At 48.0% G+C, this 15,827-nt stretch overlaps 1 protein-coding gene across 2 annotated transcripts in view; it reads right to left on the reverse strand.

Moving 5' to 3' along the window:
* Positions 1–15,827, reverse strand: part of GABBR2 (gamma-aminobutyric acid type B receptor subunit 2) — a 341,289-nt gene that overhangs the window by 124,342 nt on the left and 201,120 nt on the right. For both annotated transcript variants that reach the window (XM_078061504.1, XM_036074158.2), the window contains exon 7: positions 11,940–12,176. In XM_078061504.1, the coding sequence (XP_077917630.1) occupies positions 11,940–12,176 (237 nt within the window). The remainder of the gene's footprint in view (positions 1–11,939; positions 12,177–15,827) is intronic.

A 15,827-nucleotide genomic window follows, 5' to 3' on the forward strand; every position in this document is an offset into this window, starting at 1 on the left:
GTGGAGCCAAGGTCTGAACCTAGGAAGTCTGTCTCCAGAGTCTGTGATGCTAAGCATTTCACACAATTGATGGCAAAGGTGGGCAACCCCACCCCACAGTCCTATCCCTCCCACACCCCCTTCCACAGTTCGCAATGCCCTGACCAGACTCCAGGCCTAGCAACTGAGTAATTTGCCAATTACTGTTTATTTATTAAGGATTTATTTATTGATTTGAGAGAGTGTGCGCATGTGCGTGAGCTAGGGGAGGGGCGGAGGGAGAGTGAAACTTAGGCAGGCTCCATGCCCAGTATGGAGCCCAACGCGGGGCTCGATCTCAGGACCCTAAGATCATGATCTGAGCCGAAACCAAGAGTCAGCCGCTCATCCAACCCCGCCACCCAGGCGCCCTGGCCAATTACAATTTGACCAATTCTTGTTTAAGTAAGAATCCCAGGAAGCTTGAATTCCGGTGAGAAAGAAAGGGGGCTACAGGGGGCTGCAATTCCAGAAGAAGATGGATCTTCCCAGCTCCCTCTGCTCCCTGACACGGGGCTGGCCTCACATAGGGTCACATCCACGTGTGTGTGAGTCACCGCTGCACTCGCACACCCAGGCGGAGCTGACATCCAGCAGTGTTTAAAGCTGTGTGTCTTGTCAGCTGAAGTTTCTGTCAGCTGTCCTCCCCTGATGGCAGAAGGCCTCCCTCCCACTTAGCAAGTGCACAGGCTAACACACCTTGACACGCACTTGGGGGTGGTATTCTGGCCTCAGGCGAGGAGAAATGCGCGTGATGTGTTACGGGGCTCTCCAGATTTGCTTTTCACACAGGATCTGAGTCTATCTTTATCTGAGTGTTTTCCTCAACAGTGGGGATGTCACTCCTATTTACCTGTATTTTACTTTAAAGTAAACTTCAATTGTTTACTTTAAAAATTTTGCTCACGGTATTCTCAACATTTTAAAATGTACGTTCTTAAATTTCTGTATGAAACTTTTACTAGGCTAATGACTATTTGGTTAGCAGTAGCTTGCAAATAACTTTCCTCTAAAATTAGTTAGCATACTACTTATATCTTTACAAATACTTTTCAATATAAATAATAAATAAATTAAACCAGCATTCCCATAATAAATAATAGTTCTAAAATAATCACACCAGAGTGCCCAGGTGGCTCAGTCAGTTAAGCGTCCTACTCTTGGTTTGGGCTCAGGTCATGACTTTGTGGGCATGAGATCGAACCCCGCGTCAGGCTCCATGCTCTGTGTGGAGTCTATTTCAGATTCTCTCTCCCACTCACTCTCTCTCTGTCAATAAATAAATAAAAATCTTTAAAAAAAATGATTGCACCTAATGGGGGGGGTTAGTATTCAATGGGTACAGACGCTCAGTCTGGGAAGACGAACAAGCTCTGGAGATTGGGGGGCTGATGGCTGCACAATGAGGAGACTGCTTCATGCCACTGAACTCTGCACTTACAAATAGTTAAGGTGGTAAATTTTATGTATATTTTATCATAATAAAAAAAGAAAGATGGGGTTAAAATGATTGAGGGCCACTGTCATAGAAAAAGCTTTATAATGTGAGGGATCAAAACAAATAGCTGTAAAAGAATTAAAAAAAAAAAGATCACAGCTGAGTGTGAAGGGTGGTGCTTCAAGTGGGCCCGTCTGAATGACGAAGTTATGGGTGATTTTGATTATCTTTTTGGTGCTTGCCTGTACTTTTTACATTTTCTTTCTGATCAAGTATTATTTTCATAATCCGAAAAGGAAACGTATAGGTTATTTTTGAATACATGAACGAGAAGAAAATGGAACACGGGGTTGCAAATACCCTTGCTCCCCCAGTCAGGGAAGAAGTGAGTAAAATGTAAGGAGCTGCTTCTGGGACTGGCTGGCCCCACTGAGAGGCACAGAACTTTCCCCTGGGCGGTAGAAGCTGGACGTCAGGGAGAGTTGCCCACCTAGAGATGAGGGGCCAGGGCCCTGGCTCCAGCCCCACCTCACACCAGGGCCGCAGACTCCCCACCTGCACAGTGCGTGGTAAGACATGCTGGTCTCACTGGCTCCTTTCAGCTCTGTCCTTCTCTGGCTGGGATTCTTTTGCCCCCTAATGGAGGAGAGCTTGTCTAGGTGTAGGATAATGGTTAACCGCGAGGGTTGAGAATTAGCCAGGCTGTGTCTTGGGTCCAACCTTGGGTAAATTATTTAACCTCTGAGTTTTCTCACCTGCCAAATGCTGGTAACAACAGTCTCCATTCTGTGGGGTTGTATTAGTTTGCTAGGGGCTGCCTTAACAAAATATCATAAACTGGGTGGTTTAAACAATCTAAATGTCATGTCTCACAGCTCTGGAGGCTGAAAGTCCAAGCTCAAGGTGTCGGCAGGGCTGGTTCCTTCTGAGGGCTGTGGGGGAGAGTTGGTTCCACACCTCTCTCTCCAGCTTCTGGTGGTTTGCTGGTAATCGTTGGTGTTCCTTGGCTTGTAGAAGCATCAGCCCCTCTTTGCCTTCATCTGCACGTGGTGTTCTCCCCGTCTGCGTGGCTGTATCCAATTTTCCTCTTTTTATAAGGATGCTAGTTAAATTGGATTACCCTACTCCAGGAGGACCTCATCTTAACTGATTACATCTGCAATGACCCTATTTCCAAATAAGGTCACATCCTGAAGCACTTCGGGTTAGGAGTTCAGATATGGATTTTTAGGGGGACACAACACAATTCAACCCATCACCAGAGTTATTATAAGTATCAGATGAGATAATGCATTTCAGAGCTTAGCATAGCACCCGGCATATAGTGAGCGTTCAAAATTATAGCCATTCCCATTATCATGACATTTGTCATTACAGTGATTGTTACTATGACCGCCTTGTCACTGGCTCCTTCCTTTGTTTCTCACAGAGACCTGGACAGTGTCTGTACATAGGGCTTCTGTTGAAGCTCTCATGAGACGATACACTCCCCCACACTACTTTTCATAAGGAAACAGCTATTTTTTCCCTGACTTGAGAAAGTCAAACTTGCAAGCTTTGGAAGGCTAGGCATCAATTGAAACAAATTGCTAAACCACATTATTTTGATCTTTCAAATTTATCTGACAGCAGAAGGAGTAGGTTTCTTTCCTGTGCTGTACATTATCTGCAGTCATTTGTAATTGTGTTTAAAGAAATGGGGGCGGGGGGGCAGCCACGCGGCGCCTAGGAACACAAGATTTGGAGACACCTGCCTTTAGAATCAGAACAACTAGGATGTGATGCTGAACGAGGCTCACCAGTAACACGGGGGGAGCCCAGCAAAGCCGGCGGAATTAACAGAACACCTAAATGGTGAAGAACATGGGCTGCTGAGTTAGCCAGATTGCGCAGTTCTGAATCAACTCTTGTCACTCGCTGCCTGGAGGATACTGGGTACATCATTTATCTTTGCTCAGCCTGCTCTTAAAAAAATCTATGACATGGTCATTAATTATCGAAATCCTTCACTCATTAAACAAAGATTGATCAGGTACCTAGTATGTCCCAGGCACCCAGCTCTAAGTCTTACGGGAGGCCCTGTGGTGGGGGTAACTGTGGTGAGGCAGGATGAGGGGGTGGGAGCTGTGATTTTAAATAGGGTGTGGGCGAGGCCTCCCTGACAAGGTGACATGTGGGCGAGATGGGACAGAGGGGAGAGAGCAGGACACAGCTCATTGGGAGGAGGCTTCCGGGCATGTGGAATTACCCATCCCCCACCTGGTGGCTGTTTAGAGCATCACATTCAGTGACATGGGTACCACGCTTAGGGTGCTGCCTGGGATGCAGTAGGAGCTCATTAATTGATAGCTATTATTAGCATTATGTTAATAAATGGAATTGCACTGAACAATGAAGGCGACTATAAATGTACTCTGTGCACAAGGGTAGTCACACAGTGATGATGATGATGATGATGATGATAATGATGATTATAGTTGTTTATGGCTAGCAATTACCTCTAGAAAATACTCCTGACAGTCTGAAGTCACAGAGGGCCCATCAGCAACCCCTCTCCCCCTCAGGCCCTACGACTTGAGCCCCAGAGAGACAGGGATGGGAGAGACCAGGGAGCGGGCTGGAGGGTGGGTTTCTCTCCTGCCTCTCTCCTGCCTCAGGAGCCCTGTCCCCAGCCCCACACATACACGCTGGGGAGATTTCCACAGCCTGTGTGAAACTCTGATGCCGGCCATCACAGCAAGACTATGGGGATCATTATTAGCAGATTCAATAACTATAGATCCTGTTAATACTTCTCTTGTCAGTTCTAATTATTTATTGGGCAGAAGAAGTCTTTTTAGTTTCTAGAAGCCTGGAAGGCAACAGACTGGGAGAGTGTGACGGAATTTCTCAATCACGTGTGGATGCCATCCAACAAAGTTAATTCAAGGTTACCAGTGGCGAAGAGCTTCTACCAGGTGTAAAGTGCTGGGTGCAGAACGGTGTGACCAGAGGCATGAAAAGTGGTCCCTGCAAATCTGGGAGCTGCTAATTCATCAGAGGAGGCAAGTACGGCTCTCCCACAGGCTGACGGCAATGGGCAGGGCCAGGAGCAAGAGGCAACTGAGTATACTCAGGGAGAAGAGTCCAGAACCCTCTCCCGGGTGTGAGGGAGGCGACGGGGGAGGGTTGCTGCTAAACTTAAAGGCAGAGATGACAATTAGGTCATAGGAAAAATTCCCTCTTGAGAATGTTTACATTTCCCATAATGATACCCGGGTGTCTTCAATTGGGTCCTCCAGAAGCTCCAGAAGCCCAGGACAGGGAATTGTGTGCAAGCGATTTTTTTAAAAGATGTGTTCTCAGGAGAAACTTGTAAGGGAGAGAGGAGACAGAAAAGGCCAAGAATGTGGTTTCGGGTGAGGGCCAGCCTCAGCCTAATCCCACGGGGAGCTCTGGAGAGTGCCTAGCCCTGGTGTCATAGGACCACACCAGCTAGTCACCGCGGCGGGTCGCTGGGCTATGGTGTGGGTCCCGGGCACCTCCAATCACCCAAGGTGTGAGCCACCAGCAGGGAGACCTGCATGGCGAGGGGCTGGGCAGACCTGACCAAAGCCCTAAAAGAGATCCCAGGAGATCTGGCTGGGACACCAACAGGATCTGCTGTAGCTAGCTTTCGTGTGTAATGCTGACTGCTAATTCTCGGGGCCGCGGGAGTTTGAGCCAGACTAAAGAGAGGAACGGAAGGGGGTCTGCAAGCAAAAACCTTCCACTTCTAAGGTGAGTATCAAATCCCCAGAGTGAATGGCAGCAGGTAGAAAACTGGAAGTGTTCTTGCTTACAGGCAGGGTTGACGCCATTCTGTTTTGATATTAAACCGCCACAACCTTAATACAAGTTAACTGATTTATTATTGAGACAATTAAATGAGATAGTATATGTATAAACAGACTGGCACTTAGTAGGTACAGAATGATTGTTTTGCTGGACTTGATTCTGAATACTGCTTGATTAGACCCACATAAACTCTGTTCTTTGAAAAGTCACCATGGGGACAGCAGTGGTAATAATAATAGAAATAATGATGTTGCAGTTGGGGAGCTAATCACCAGCATTACTTATCCGTCTCAACCCTATGAAGTAGGTTATATTTCCCTCCGTAGATGAGAGATAAATAATCTCCCTGAGGGCACACAGCTCTAAGCAGTGGACTGTGGCCTCCTTTTGTCTGACTTCACAGATTTGCATTTCCTGTTGTAATTCGTCACTGCCATGCCCCGAGCCATGGTACATTTTATCTGAGTTTGGGGCAGGGGACAGGGGAGGGCATTTGCCAGGTTCTCAAATCAGCTCCTTCGTAAAGTTTGTGTCTGATACAATTCCCCGGAGCTCCCAGAGTCTGGGATGGGGCGGAGACAGGTGGGGCGCAACGGCAGTTGGGGGGTGCTGTGGCTCCTGGGAACAGCCAACAGAGAGGCTCATGAAAGCAAGGCCCTAAAACAGGAAAGCTTGAGTGGCGTCGGCAGCTAGCGCGACGTCACTGGGACAAGCACCATTTTCTAGGATGCACGGTAGACACATCACAGTCAGACTGTTGCAGAGCTTCTGACAAGTTCCTAGTGATAGCCTCGAGTACAAAATCGAGAAACAGCCAGAATCCTGATAGTCCAGGGGATGGAGTCAAGACTGGCGGAATGACCAGTCCCAGAAGGAGTCAGATCCGGGATTGGTCGGGTTTTCTCTACTCCTGGGTAGACTTCCTAGTGCTCTGTTTCTTATCTCACTCAAATTCAACTGGAAATGCTGATACCAGATACAAATCACAAATGGGTGGCTGGTGCAAAGCCCGTAGGTTAACATGTCTTAGAGAATAAGACCAGGAGTCCGAAAGATGCGACAGGCAGGCGAGATGCGCTAACTCTAGCAAGATGATGTTTCACTAATTCGTGTGTGTGTGGTATGAAGTTTCCTATTTAGATAAAAAATCAACTGCACAACTTCAGCATCCCAGCAGGACGAGGCAGCAGTGTGCGTGACATAAAAAGGGGCTTCAGCTAACATCCCCCTGGGACGAGGATCTCACTGGCTTCCCCTAACTACCTACAGTCATTGGAATTCGAACCAAGCTGAGTTTACTCTGGGATGCCCTCTATCCAGGTAGGATGGCAGGGGGAGCACGGTGGCAGTATTTGAGTCTTAGTGGAGATAATTTTTTTTATACGAATCTTGCATAATGATTTGAAGTTTAAGGGACACACCAGCGAAGGCTGGATTCCTGTTCACCAGCAACAAAAGCAAATAGATCAATAAACTCTGCAAATCACCATCTGTTGTTCTTTGTCATCTCCTCGGTGTGACCATTTAGACATAACCGCCATTAGACGTGACACGCCCGAAGCTGAGGCTGCTGGCCTCCCCCGACAGATGTTACACCGAGATGTCCAGACCCATAGGTGGTTGAGAGGCTGGGCAGACGATGAAGAATGGGGCTATTATTTGGAGGAACTTTGGATTGCTTCTACATTAGGTCCGTCCATGGGGAGTGAGGAGGCAATCACAGGAAATAGTTTAGAGAGAATGGGCCCTCTTCTTATAATCAAAGATACTCCCCAGGAGCTTCTTTCAGTTTCTGCATGGCCAAATGCTCTTGAAAGCCTCATAGGCCCCAAGCAAACTTGGTGCATACCCTCAGTAACTTTCCAGGAAAAATACAATGAGATTATATTAATTTAGCCTCCATCCTAGGTACCAGGAAGTAAATATGATGTCATTTTAAGAGACAAATCAGAAGGAACATTTACTAAAGGGGGTATACTGTGAGTTAGAGCCATCATATCCTAGGGTGACATGCCTAGAGGATTTGTCCACTTGAGATCTGGTATGTCATCCTTGTTTTAAGAGACTGGAAACTGGAAAAAATTAAAAAGTGATCACCTGGGGCACCTGGGTGGCTCAGTCGGTTAAGTGTCTGCCTTCAGCTCAGGTCATGATCTCAAGGTCCTGGAATCAAGTCCCCAGTCGGGCTCCCTGATCAGTGGGGAGTCTGCTTCTCCCTCTGCCTCTCCCCTGGCTCATGCTCTCTCTCTCTCTTTCTCTCAAATAAATAAAATCTTTAAAAAAAGTGATCACCCAAAGAAAATGAAGGCTTTGATTTTTACTTGGATACTTAGCACATGTTCCCAAGCATGTTTTGAAGAGTTATGGATATAAGCTGGTCGATGAATTTAGTAAATCCTTGGTAGGAACACCTAATTAGAGGGCGTCTGTTAAATCGCAGTATATCACCATCAGTCCTGGGCATGGAGGAGCCCAGCATTGCATCCTTGCTACCCAACACATGGCAGTGTGAGAACGCAGAGCATGGGCACCTCGCAATTATCCATACATGGAGTTCTGCTTACTGAACTGCAGGAAAATTGAGGACAGCCCTCTGGTCTTTACTCCCATAAGCTGAATGGAATCCTCCCTCCAAGGGCCTTGGACAGACCTTAGATAGTGACCAGCCATTATTCATCTACTTGTCTATATCCCCCACTGGGCAGGGAATTCGTAAGGGAGGGATCATACCATTAGTCCTTTCCATGCTTCCAGCTCCCAGCACCCAGCCCAGGGGCTACTACAGGAGTGAATAAATGTAGGAACAAATACATCTCTGACAGGTTTAAAATCAAAAAGTGTGTGTGCATGCGTGGGCACATATATGTGGGGGCACATCCATCAGAGCCCCAAGCAATTCTCAGGGTTACTATCTGAGAATCACCAGGACTACTTGTTAATAATGTGAATTCCTTGGTCCTACCACAAAGCCATTGGATCAGAAGTTCTGGGTGGGGCTGGGAAATCAGAATTTTTAAGGAAGTTCCCTGGGAGCTTCTCATACATCTAGAAGGTTAGGAATGTTGCCCTAGAGGAAACCTGCTGAGCTGGGATTCTCAGAATGCTCTGGGCTTTTGATACCTTAAATAGCCAACTCCAGCCTGAGTTTCTGTTCACACATTTGGCAGAAGAGAAGTTTCCACATGGGGAAGCATTCTGAGATTTGCAGACCATAGAGAGGTAAGAGATAATAACAGGACCAAAACTCAGAACAGCACACTCAGGGAATCAGAGGCAGGCGGGACCCCCCAGGCCATCAGTGTGCAGGTGGGGACACAGAATCCACATCCCAGTGTTCCCTGAGAAGGGTAGCTGGGAGGAGGGCTCCTAAGAAGGTAAAACAGAGCTGGGCCCCAAGCTAACGCCAGAGTTCCCATTTAGGACGCATGGAAGAAATGGAAGAAATCTCTACTTTAGCATGCCAACCAGGAACCACAGGCCCGGCTCCCAGACCAGAATGTGCACACTGAATCAATTGAAACTGAGTCACGGATATAATTAATTTAATGTGTTTAAACGATTTTCCGTATAGTAAACATGCTGAATGAGGGTGACCCAGAATAAAGTGCCTGCCTGAGAGTGGAAAAATGGACACCACGTGTGCCGTATAATGAAAACCTTCAGCAAATAGAAAATGCTGCAATTTATTTCCGCCTCCTGTTCCTTTCCTTTCCAACTCTTTATTTATGGCTGAACTTGGCCTTCTGTGGTCTCCTTGGACCACAGAGACACTTTTTATTTTGTCAGAAAACATCCTTTCTTCTCTGATCAGAAGACAATTTTAATGAAACCTGTCTGCGGCCCCGTGACAAGCACATATTAATATGAGACAAAGGGGATCAGGACGAAGGGGAAAAAATAGTGCAGAACTGTGTCCCTATTGTAATCCCTTTCTCCAGTAAAGGGGACCGTGCAAGATGAGAAGGGAAAGGAGGTGGCACCGGGGGTGGTGGGGACAGGACCCAACTGAGCCACCATCCTGGCTCTGCCAAACCATCCCTCCGTGGGACTTTCCAAGCTCCGTCTCTGGACCTCAGATACTCATCTACAACACGAGGGGGCTGAACTTGAGGATTTTAAAGAGCGCTTTCAATCCTGACATTCGCGGAGTTAGGAATTACAAACCAGAGCGGGCGTAAATGTGTGTCAAGGAATTTCTCATTAAAAAGAAACTCATCTTCAAGCCATGTAGAGTGTTGAGGCGGTCTTATCTAATTGCTCATCAAGTGGGGATTATGTGTTATTTGGCTTAGATGAAAGGGAGCACTTGGAAGTGGTTATAAATGATCTCCCACTAAGAAACATCAGGCATCTGGGCAAAATGCCGAGTGCTAGGATGAGGAGGGGTGCCAAACGCTTCCTAGATTCTGTAGCTCTCTATCCAGCTGTTCCAGCTGGAGATACTATGGATTCCTTCTATTAAATAAGAAACAAAGTGTGGCAGAAGTGTACCCACATTTTCAGACAGCTCTGCCACAGTGCTCCTGGTGGAACAGGCGAGTCCCACCCTCTCTGAGGCTCAGTCTGTGTTTGTACCAGAAAAGGGAGGACCTCTGGGGTACCTGTGGGGCCATTCTGGGGGCGGGGGGCTGGGAGGGGGTCCTCAGGGGCTGCAGGAAGGGAGGCCGAACAAGCAGGGCCCTGGGCTCCTCCTCCTTTCAACTGAGAGGCTTCTCTCTAATCTGTATTATATACCAGCACCACGTGAGATTTTATAAGAGGATCTGAGGATAAAAAGTTTTTTTTGAAACCAAATTTTTGAAAGCCACCCAAGTTTACCGTCTGAATCCAGGCTGCGCTATAAACACGGGTATTGCCCGTAACTATTCAGAGCCTTGACGTCTGAACCGTGGGAACAGAGGCCAAGAGCTGTTGGGTCCAGAGTGGCTCTAGTCTGGGATTTTGGAGATCGCCTTGTTTTCAGCAAGCCTCACAGCTTCCCCTGCCCCCCAGCAGCGACGCTCAAACTCCAGTGCGCATTAGCACCACCTGGAGGGTCGGTTGCAGGGGGGCCCCCACCCAAGACTCTGCTTCACTGCATCCGGGGTTGGGCTGGAGAATGTGCATTTCTAACCAGCGCGCAGGGTGCTGCTGGTCAAAGCGCACTTTGAAAATCAGTGGCCTGTAAGCTGAAGGCCAGCCTCCTCAGCTTGTTCCTGCAGAAGTGGGCCCCAACTCACCTTCCCAGCCTCATCCTCCTCCTTTCCAATTATCCCAACAAAGTAATTGTCCCTGCACACACTCACGCATATCTCCCTCGCTCACCACGCTCCATCTGGCCAGACTGCCGGCCCCCTCTCTGCAAGCCTAAGGCACAGCACCAGTGCTACCTCCCCCAGAAAGCTCCCTGACTTTCTCATCCATGGTCCCAGAAACCCCTCTGGGCTCATACGCTTTCTCCCATGGTGCCGAACCCTTTTAATTTTTATTATCATCTGTGTCCAGCTCTCGCCCCTGTACTTGGACCGCGGGCTCCAGCACAGGGAGCCCATCTTATTCACTCGGCATCCACATCATTGTCTACACCCTCGCTACCCGCACCACCCTGGCTACCAGACCAACAACCAGCAAGCCCGAGCGCGCACACAAAGGAGTATGAACGTTTAAGAAATACACCAATCAACTCATCTTGTCTATTCTTCTTACTACCCCGAGACAGACTGATTCTCTAAATGGCTCTTTAAGTTAGAACACAAGACAGGAGTTTAGCCATTTTAACCTATTCTTTAGGCAAATTTCCCTTATTTATTTTCTGAGAGCAGAGTCAGTAACAAATACATCATTATGAGACATGACTAACTGCCACTTACGTCCACTACCAGAAGGTGGTATAATGCAGCAATTAAGAGCTACACCCAGGTTCAAATCCCAGTTCTACTTCTGGTTGGCTGTAGAACTTAAATGCTCTGCACCCCATGTTCCTCACCTCTAATGGTAATAATAACAGCATCTACTTCCTATGGATGGCATATGGGTGCAATGAGATCATTATTAACACTAACAACCCTAGCATGGGCCTAGCATCGGGCATACATTATTGCATCTAACCTATCTGAAGTGCTTAGTGAACTTTGTAGCCCATAATAAACATTACAGAAACGTTAGCAATTATTATCATTGCGAGACGTATATTATTATCCTCATCTCCCGGAGGAGAAACTTGAGGCTCAGAGCAAGTAGCCTGCTCAACAAATATTAGCAGTTCTTACTTTATAATGGTCAATCTTTATACCTACCTCATGAGGTAGGTACTATTTCCATTTCGGGAATGAAAACTCTATGGTTCGGAGACGGTACCTCGAAAGACCCAGGATTTGAACCCGACTTTGGGTCCAGAGCTCTTGCTACCCCATCCCCCACCTGGTGAATTTCAACTGCTCTGTGTACAGTCAACTCACTACGCCCTTTGTAATCCGTGAGCTATAGAGAGGCATCTTCCCAGCCTGTCAGAGAGCATCACTGAACCTGTCCCTCATTTCGGCAGCCGGGCAATCCTACAACCCATGGGAAGTTATTTCAATGATCGGAGAAAAGGGACCTCGTCTCAGAGGCATGTGACTCAGTCCCTCTTGCCTTGTACATCTCCAAGGGGCACGAAGGAAAGCACAGTCTGGGGCGTGGGACTCACCGTGACCCCGAAGAAGTTGGTCTCATTCATGGCATTGAGGATGATCCTGCCCAGTGTGTGGTCCGTGTAGTTGAAATCCTGGATCCGCTGGTGCCGGCTGCTGGCGTGCAGCGTCTCCATGGCCCTCTGCAGCGTCTTGGCGATAACCCAGATGCCATCGTAGGCGTACCCGTGGAACTTGCTGGGCCCCACGCCTGACCGCTTGTTGTTGTACTCTCTCTCATACTGCTGTGGCGTCTGTAAAACGGGGCGGGTGGGGGGACACCAAGTTATAGCCAGCAGGGACATCAGGCACGCGGTGCCAAGAACGGACCCTCTCCAGTGCTTACTGCGGGCCAGGCCCGGTGCCAGCCTCTTTGAGGCCATTGTCTCATTTAATCCGCACAACGACCTCATACAGTGGGGACTATTATTGTCCCCATTTTACGGATGGGAAAACTGATTCAGGGAAGTTGACTTGCCCAGGATGACACGGCCAGTGAGTTGCAAGGCTGAAACTTGCACCCTGGCTGTCTTGCAAGGCTAGGGTGAAGGGATAATGCACCCGCAGCGGGCCTCCCTGTGGTATTTGCCCGGCCTGGAGCTATAGTACCAGTGGAGGACCACGTTCCCTATGTTCCTAAATATTTAAGTTACAGACCAGCAAATAAACTGCTCGATAAAATATTTTCCATCTCCCCATCATAATGAATATACCTTCCTAATGATCTGGAAGGGCAAGTTTGAATTCAGCATTCCGGGGCTCCTCCGAGCTTCAGGCGGGACACAGAGGCATAGGGGGAGCCGGCCTTGCCGTGGGGCCCACCCCTGCAGCCCAGCCAAGCTCGGTCCACACCTCCTCCCCTTCCAACATCAGAGACCTTTAACTACCCCAGAAGTGCAGCTCAGCCTCAGGAGGGCCGGCCCTGGCAAGAGGCTCCCTGGCTCTGTGGTTCCAGCTGTTTGGGCGGGGCATTCAGGGTGTGATGTAGGAGGGAGGGGGTGGAGGCTCGGGGGTGGGGGGTATGTCCCAATGGCTTGTGGATTCTGAGCCCCCGGGCCCGAGCGAGGCCTGCCTAGAGCGAGGCCTGCCTGACCCTATAATGTGCCCCTCCTCTTTCCTCTTCTGTAATACAGCAAGGTCTGTGAATAATTCAGCATTTTGTAAAAAAGCATTTTTTTCCTCCCACTGAACTGAATTTCATAAAAGAATTTCATTGGTGATATTAACATTCTGATTGTAGCCATAAAGTCATGAAAACCTTTTTACTCCAGTTGCTGAGGCTTACACATCCAAAGGGATGCCACCCCAGGGAAACCCATCACCCTCAACCTTTCCATGGGCCTCTCAAGTCACTTCTGAACTCCTCTGCCAGAAATGTCATCAGAGCCCATGGCTTAGTCTTCGGAAAAAATCTCTTTGGGAACAAATCACATGTAGAAACCATTGACTCATTGTCAGTTTATATTGGGAACGGCTCGTAGAGATGGCCACACATGCTCCCTCCACCTGCAGCCTGAGGCACAGAGAGGTCCAGAGACTTGCCTAAGGTCACACAGCTTGTGTGTGTGTGTGTGTGTGTGTGTAATTACACTGGTCCCATTCCATCTCTGCTCCTTCATTCCTTATTGACTTCTGAGGGCATAATTGTTTTTTGAAAACTACCCCGAGTTATTTGGGGCCAGGTCTAGTGCCCAAGAAGGGTGGTGAGGCTGAGCCCTCGAGGGCTGGGTCTCGTGGCTGGAGCCCGGGTGAGTCTCTTGCCCTTGGTTCACTCACACGTGCCTGGGGACAGCCAAGTGCCTCCAATTGTGGACCCTGTAGGTGAGGAATTCTGCCTGGCCAACCGGGAATGCTGGTCTCCCAGCAATAGCGCTCCCTCCTTCTTTGCTTCAGCTCCCACTGGATGACTCAGGTCTTATCCCTGTTGACAGTTTTCCTTGGAAATGTGTCATGTCCAGCCATCACATTTGTTCATCACTCAAAACACACAGCAGAAGCTCCTAAATCCAAGGGTTCCTCAAGGAGGCAGCACTGTCTCTGTCTCTAGCCTCACTCAGGGCCTTTAGCAGCTCCTCACTGTCCCTCATACCCTCCACCCTCCCGCTCTCAGCTCTCCACCCTCCTCCCTCCTCCCCGCGGAGCATGCGGGGTCCCTTATGAGGCGCACTCTCTCCCTTAGACCTCTTGGGTCCTTTGATCACATCAAGTTTGTTCGTACCTCAGGGCTTTTGCACCAGCTGTTTCCTCTGCCAGAAAGCTTCCCCAGCTCGTTGCATGATATTCTCCGCATTCAAATGTCAACACTTGTCACTTCTCAGGGGTGGCTTCCCTGACCCACCCTTTCTAAAAACCCCTCACCCCAGGCATTCTCTATCCACTGGTTTGATCTTCTTAACTGCACTTTTCACTGCCTGCAACTTTCCTACTTATGCGTCTGTTTGCCCATTGTCTGTTGTTCCAGCCCTCCCTCCTCCTCCCCTCCCTCCCACAACTAGAATTAAGCTCCATGGGGTCAAGATGTTTTCTGTCTTGATCACTGAGGTATCACCAGAACCCACGGCGATACCTACAGAGATCCTTCCCAAGCCTCAATTTCTCCATCTGAAAAATGAGGAGGTGGGATCAGGTGATCTGGAAGTTTCCTCTTGGCAACATAGGTAGGAGCCTGGCACAGTGGTAAGGACAGAGGATCTGGAAGCAGGCAAGCCTGCCCTCCAGCTTTGGCTCTGTGGTTTGCTAAGTGTGACCTGGGGCGAGGTCTTACCTCCTCCAGGTCTCTGTGTCCTCCCTTGCTGGGTGGCCATGCGGATTCAGTGACATGACGCGTGCAAAGTGCCCAGCCCAGTGTCCAGGACATGCTGGTGCACCACAAATGTCACCCACTGTTACTAACAGTAGAGGTGGCTGACCGGACCCGGCCACCCAGGATGCCCCGAGGAGCCCAGGTTGCGTTGACATTTGTGCTGAGGGGGCCAACAGTTCTCTGGTGCACGCACGCCCTACCTTACTTCCTTAACCAATCTCCAATTATTGGACATTTAGGCTGTTTTGAATTTGTCCCAATTATAGGACTACAAAAAGCATCCTTGTATCTAAATTTTCTGAACACATACTGGTACTTATTTTTTTCAGAATAAATTCCCAGAAGTATAATTGCTGAGGCAAAGAGTATAACAAACTTAAACACGATTCATCCATATCTGGGCCGAGATAGTCTCCCCAAATATGAGAAATTAAAATCCCCCTGGGTAGGAAAGTACCCATTTCCCTGCATCCTTGACAATAATAGCTATTACAATGTTAAAAATCTTCAGTTTGTTAGGTTAAGAAAAAAAAGTGCATCCCCTTTTAATTTTAATTTGCATCTCTCTGACTAATGAGTAGAGTGAGCTCCTTTCAAGTACTGATAGGCAATTTTTATTTCTTAGATGCTTTTCTTTTTTCTACCATAATGTTATGATGATAGTCACACCTGTCAATGTTTTGTTTAAGTGCATTCTTATTATTTTTCCATCTTTTACTATTTGACTATATTTTCTTTGATTTTTAAAGATGATTTGGGTCTATTTCCGGTTATTAATTTAGCTATTGGCTATGTTAAAAGTATTACAAATTACTTGAATTTGTTTTCTCTAATTCTTTAAGTATAAAAGTTCTGAGGCCCCTTTGACTTCTCTCCTGGATTTTGCTCCTGTGAGCTTTCTCTGATTAATACAAAAGCATCGAGGGCTGCTGGTGTCTGTATTGGAGTCCTGTTTTTTCAACCTAATAATTATATTCAGATGATGTTTCCAGACCTCTTCCCTACCCAGAACATGCCACTGGGTCATCCTTCAAGGTTTCTATGACCCTTTTAAAGTCAGGGGCCCAGACCTGAGGCAAACATTCTCAGTGTGGTCTCACCA

This window comes from Halichoerus grypus, chromosome 14 (assembly GCF_964656455.1).
Source record: "Halichoerus grypus chromosome 14, mHalGry1.hap1.1, whole genome shotgun sequence".
Taxonomy (NCBI): Eukaryota; Metazoa; Chordata; class Mammalia; order Carnivora; family Phocidae; genus Halichoerus; species Halichoerus grypus.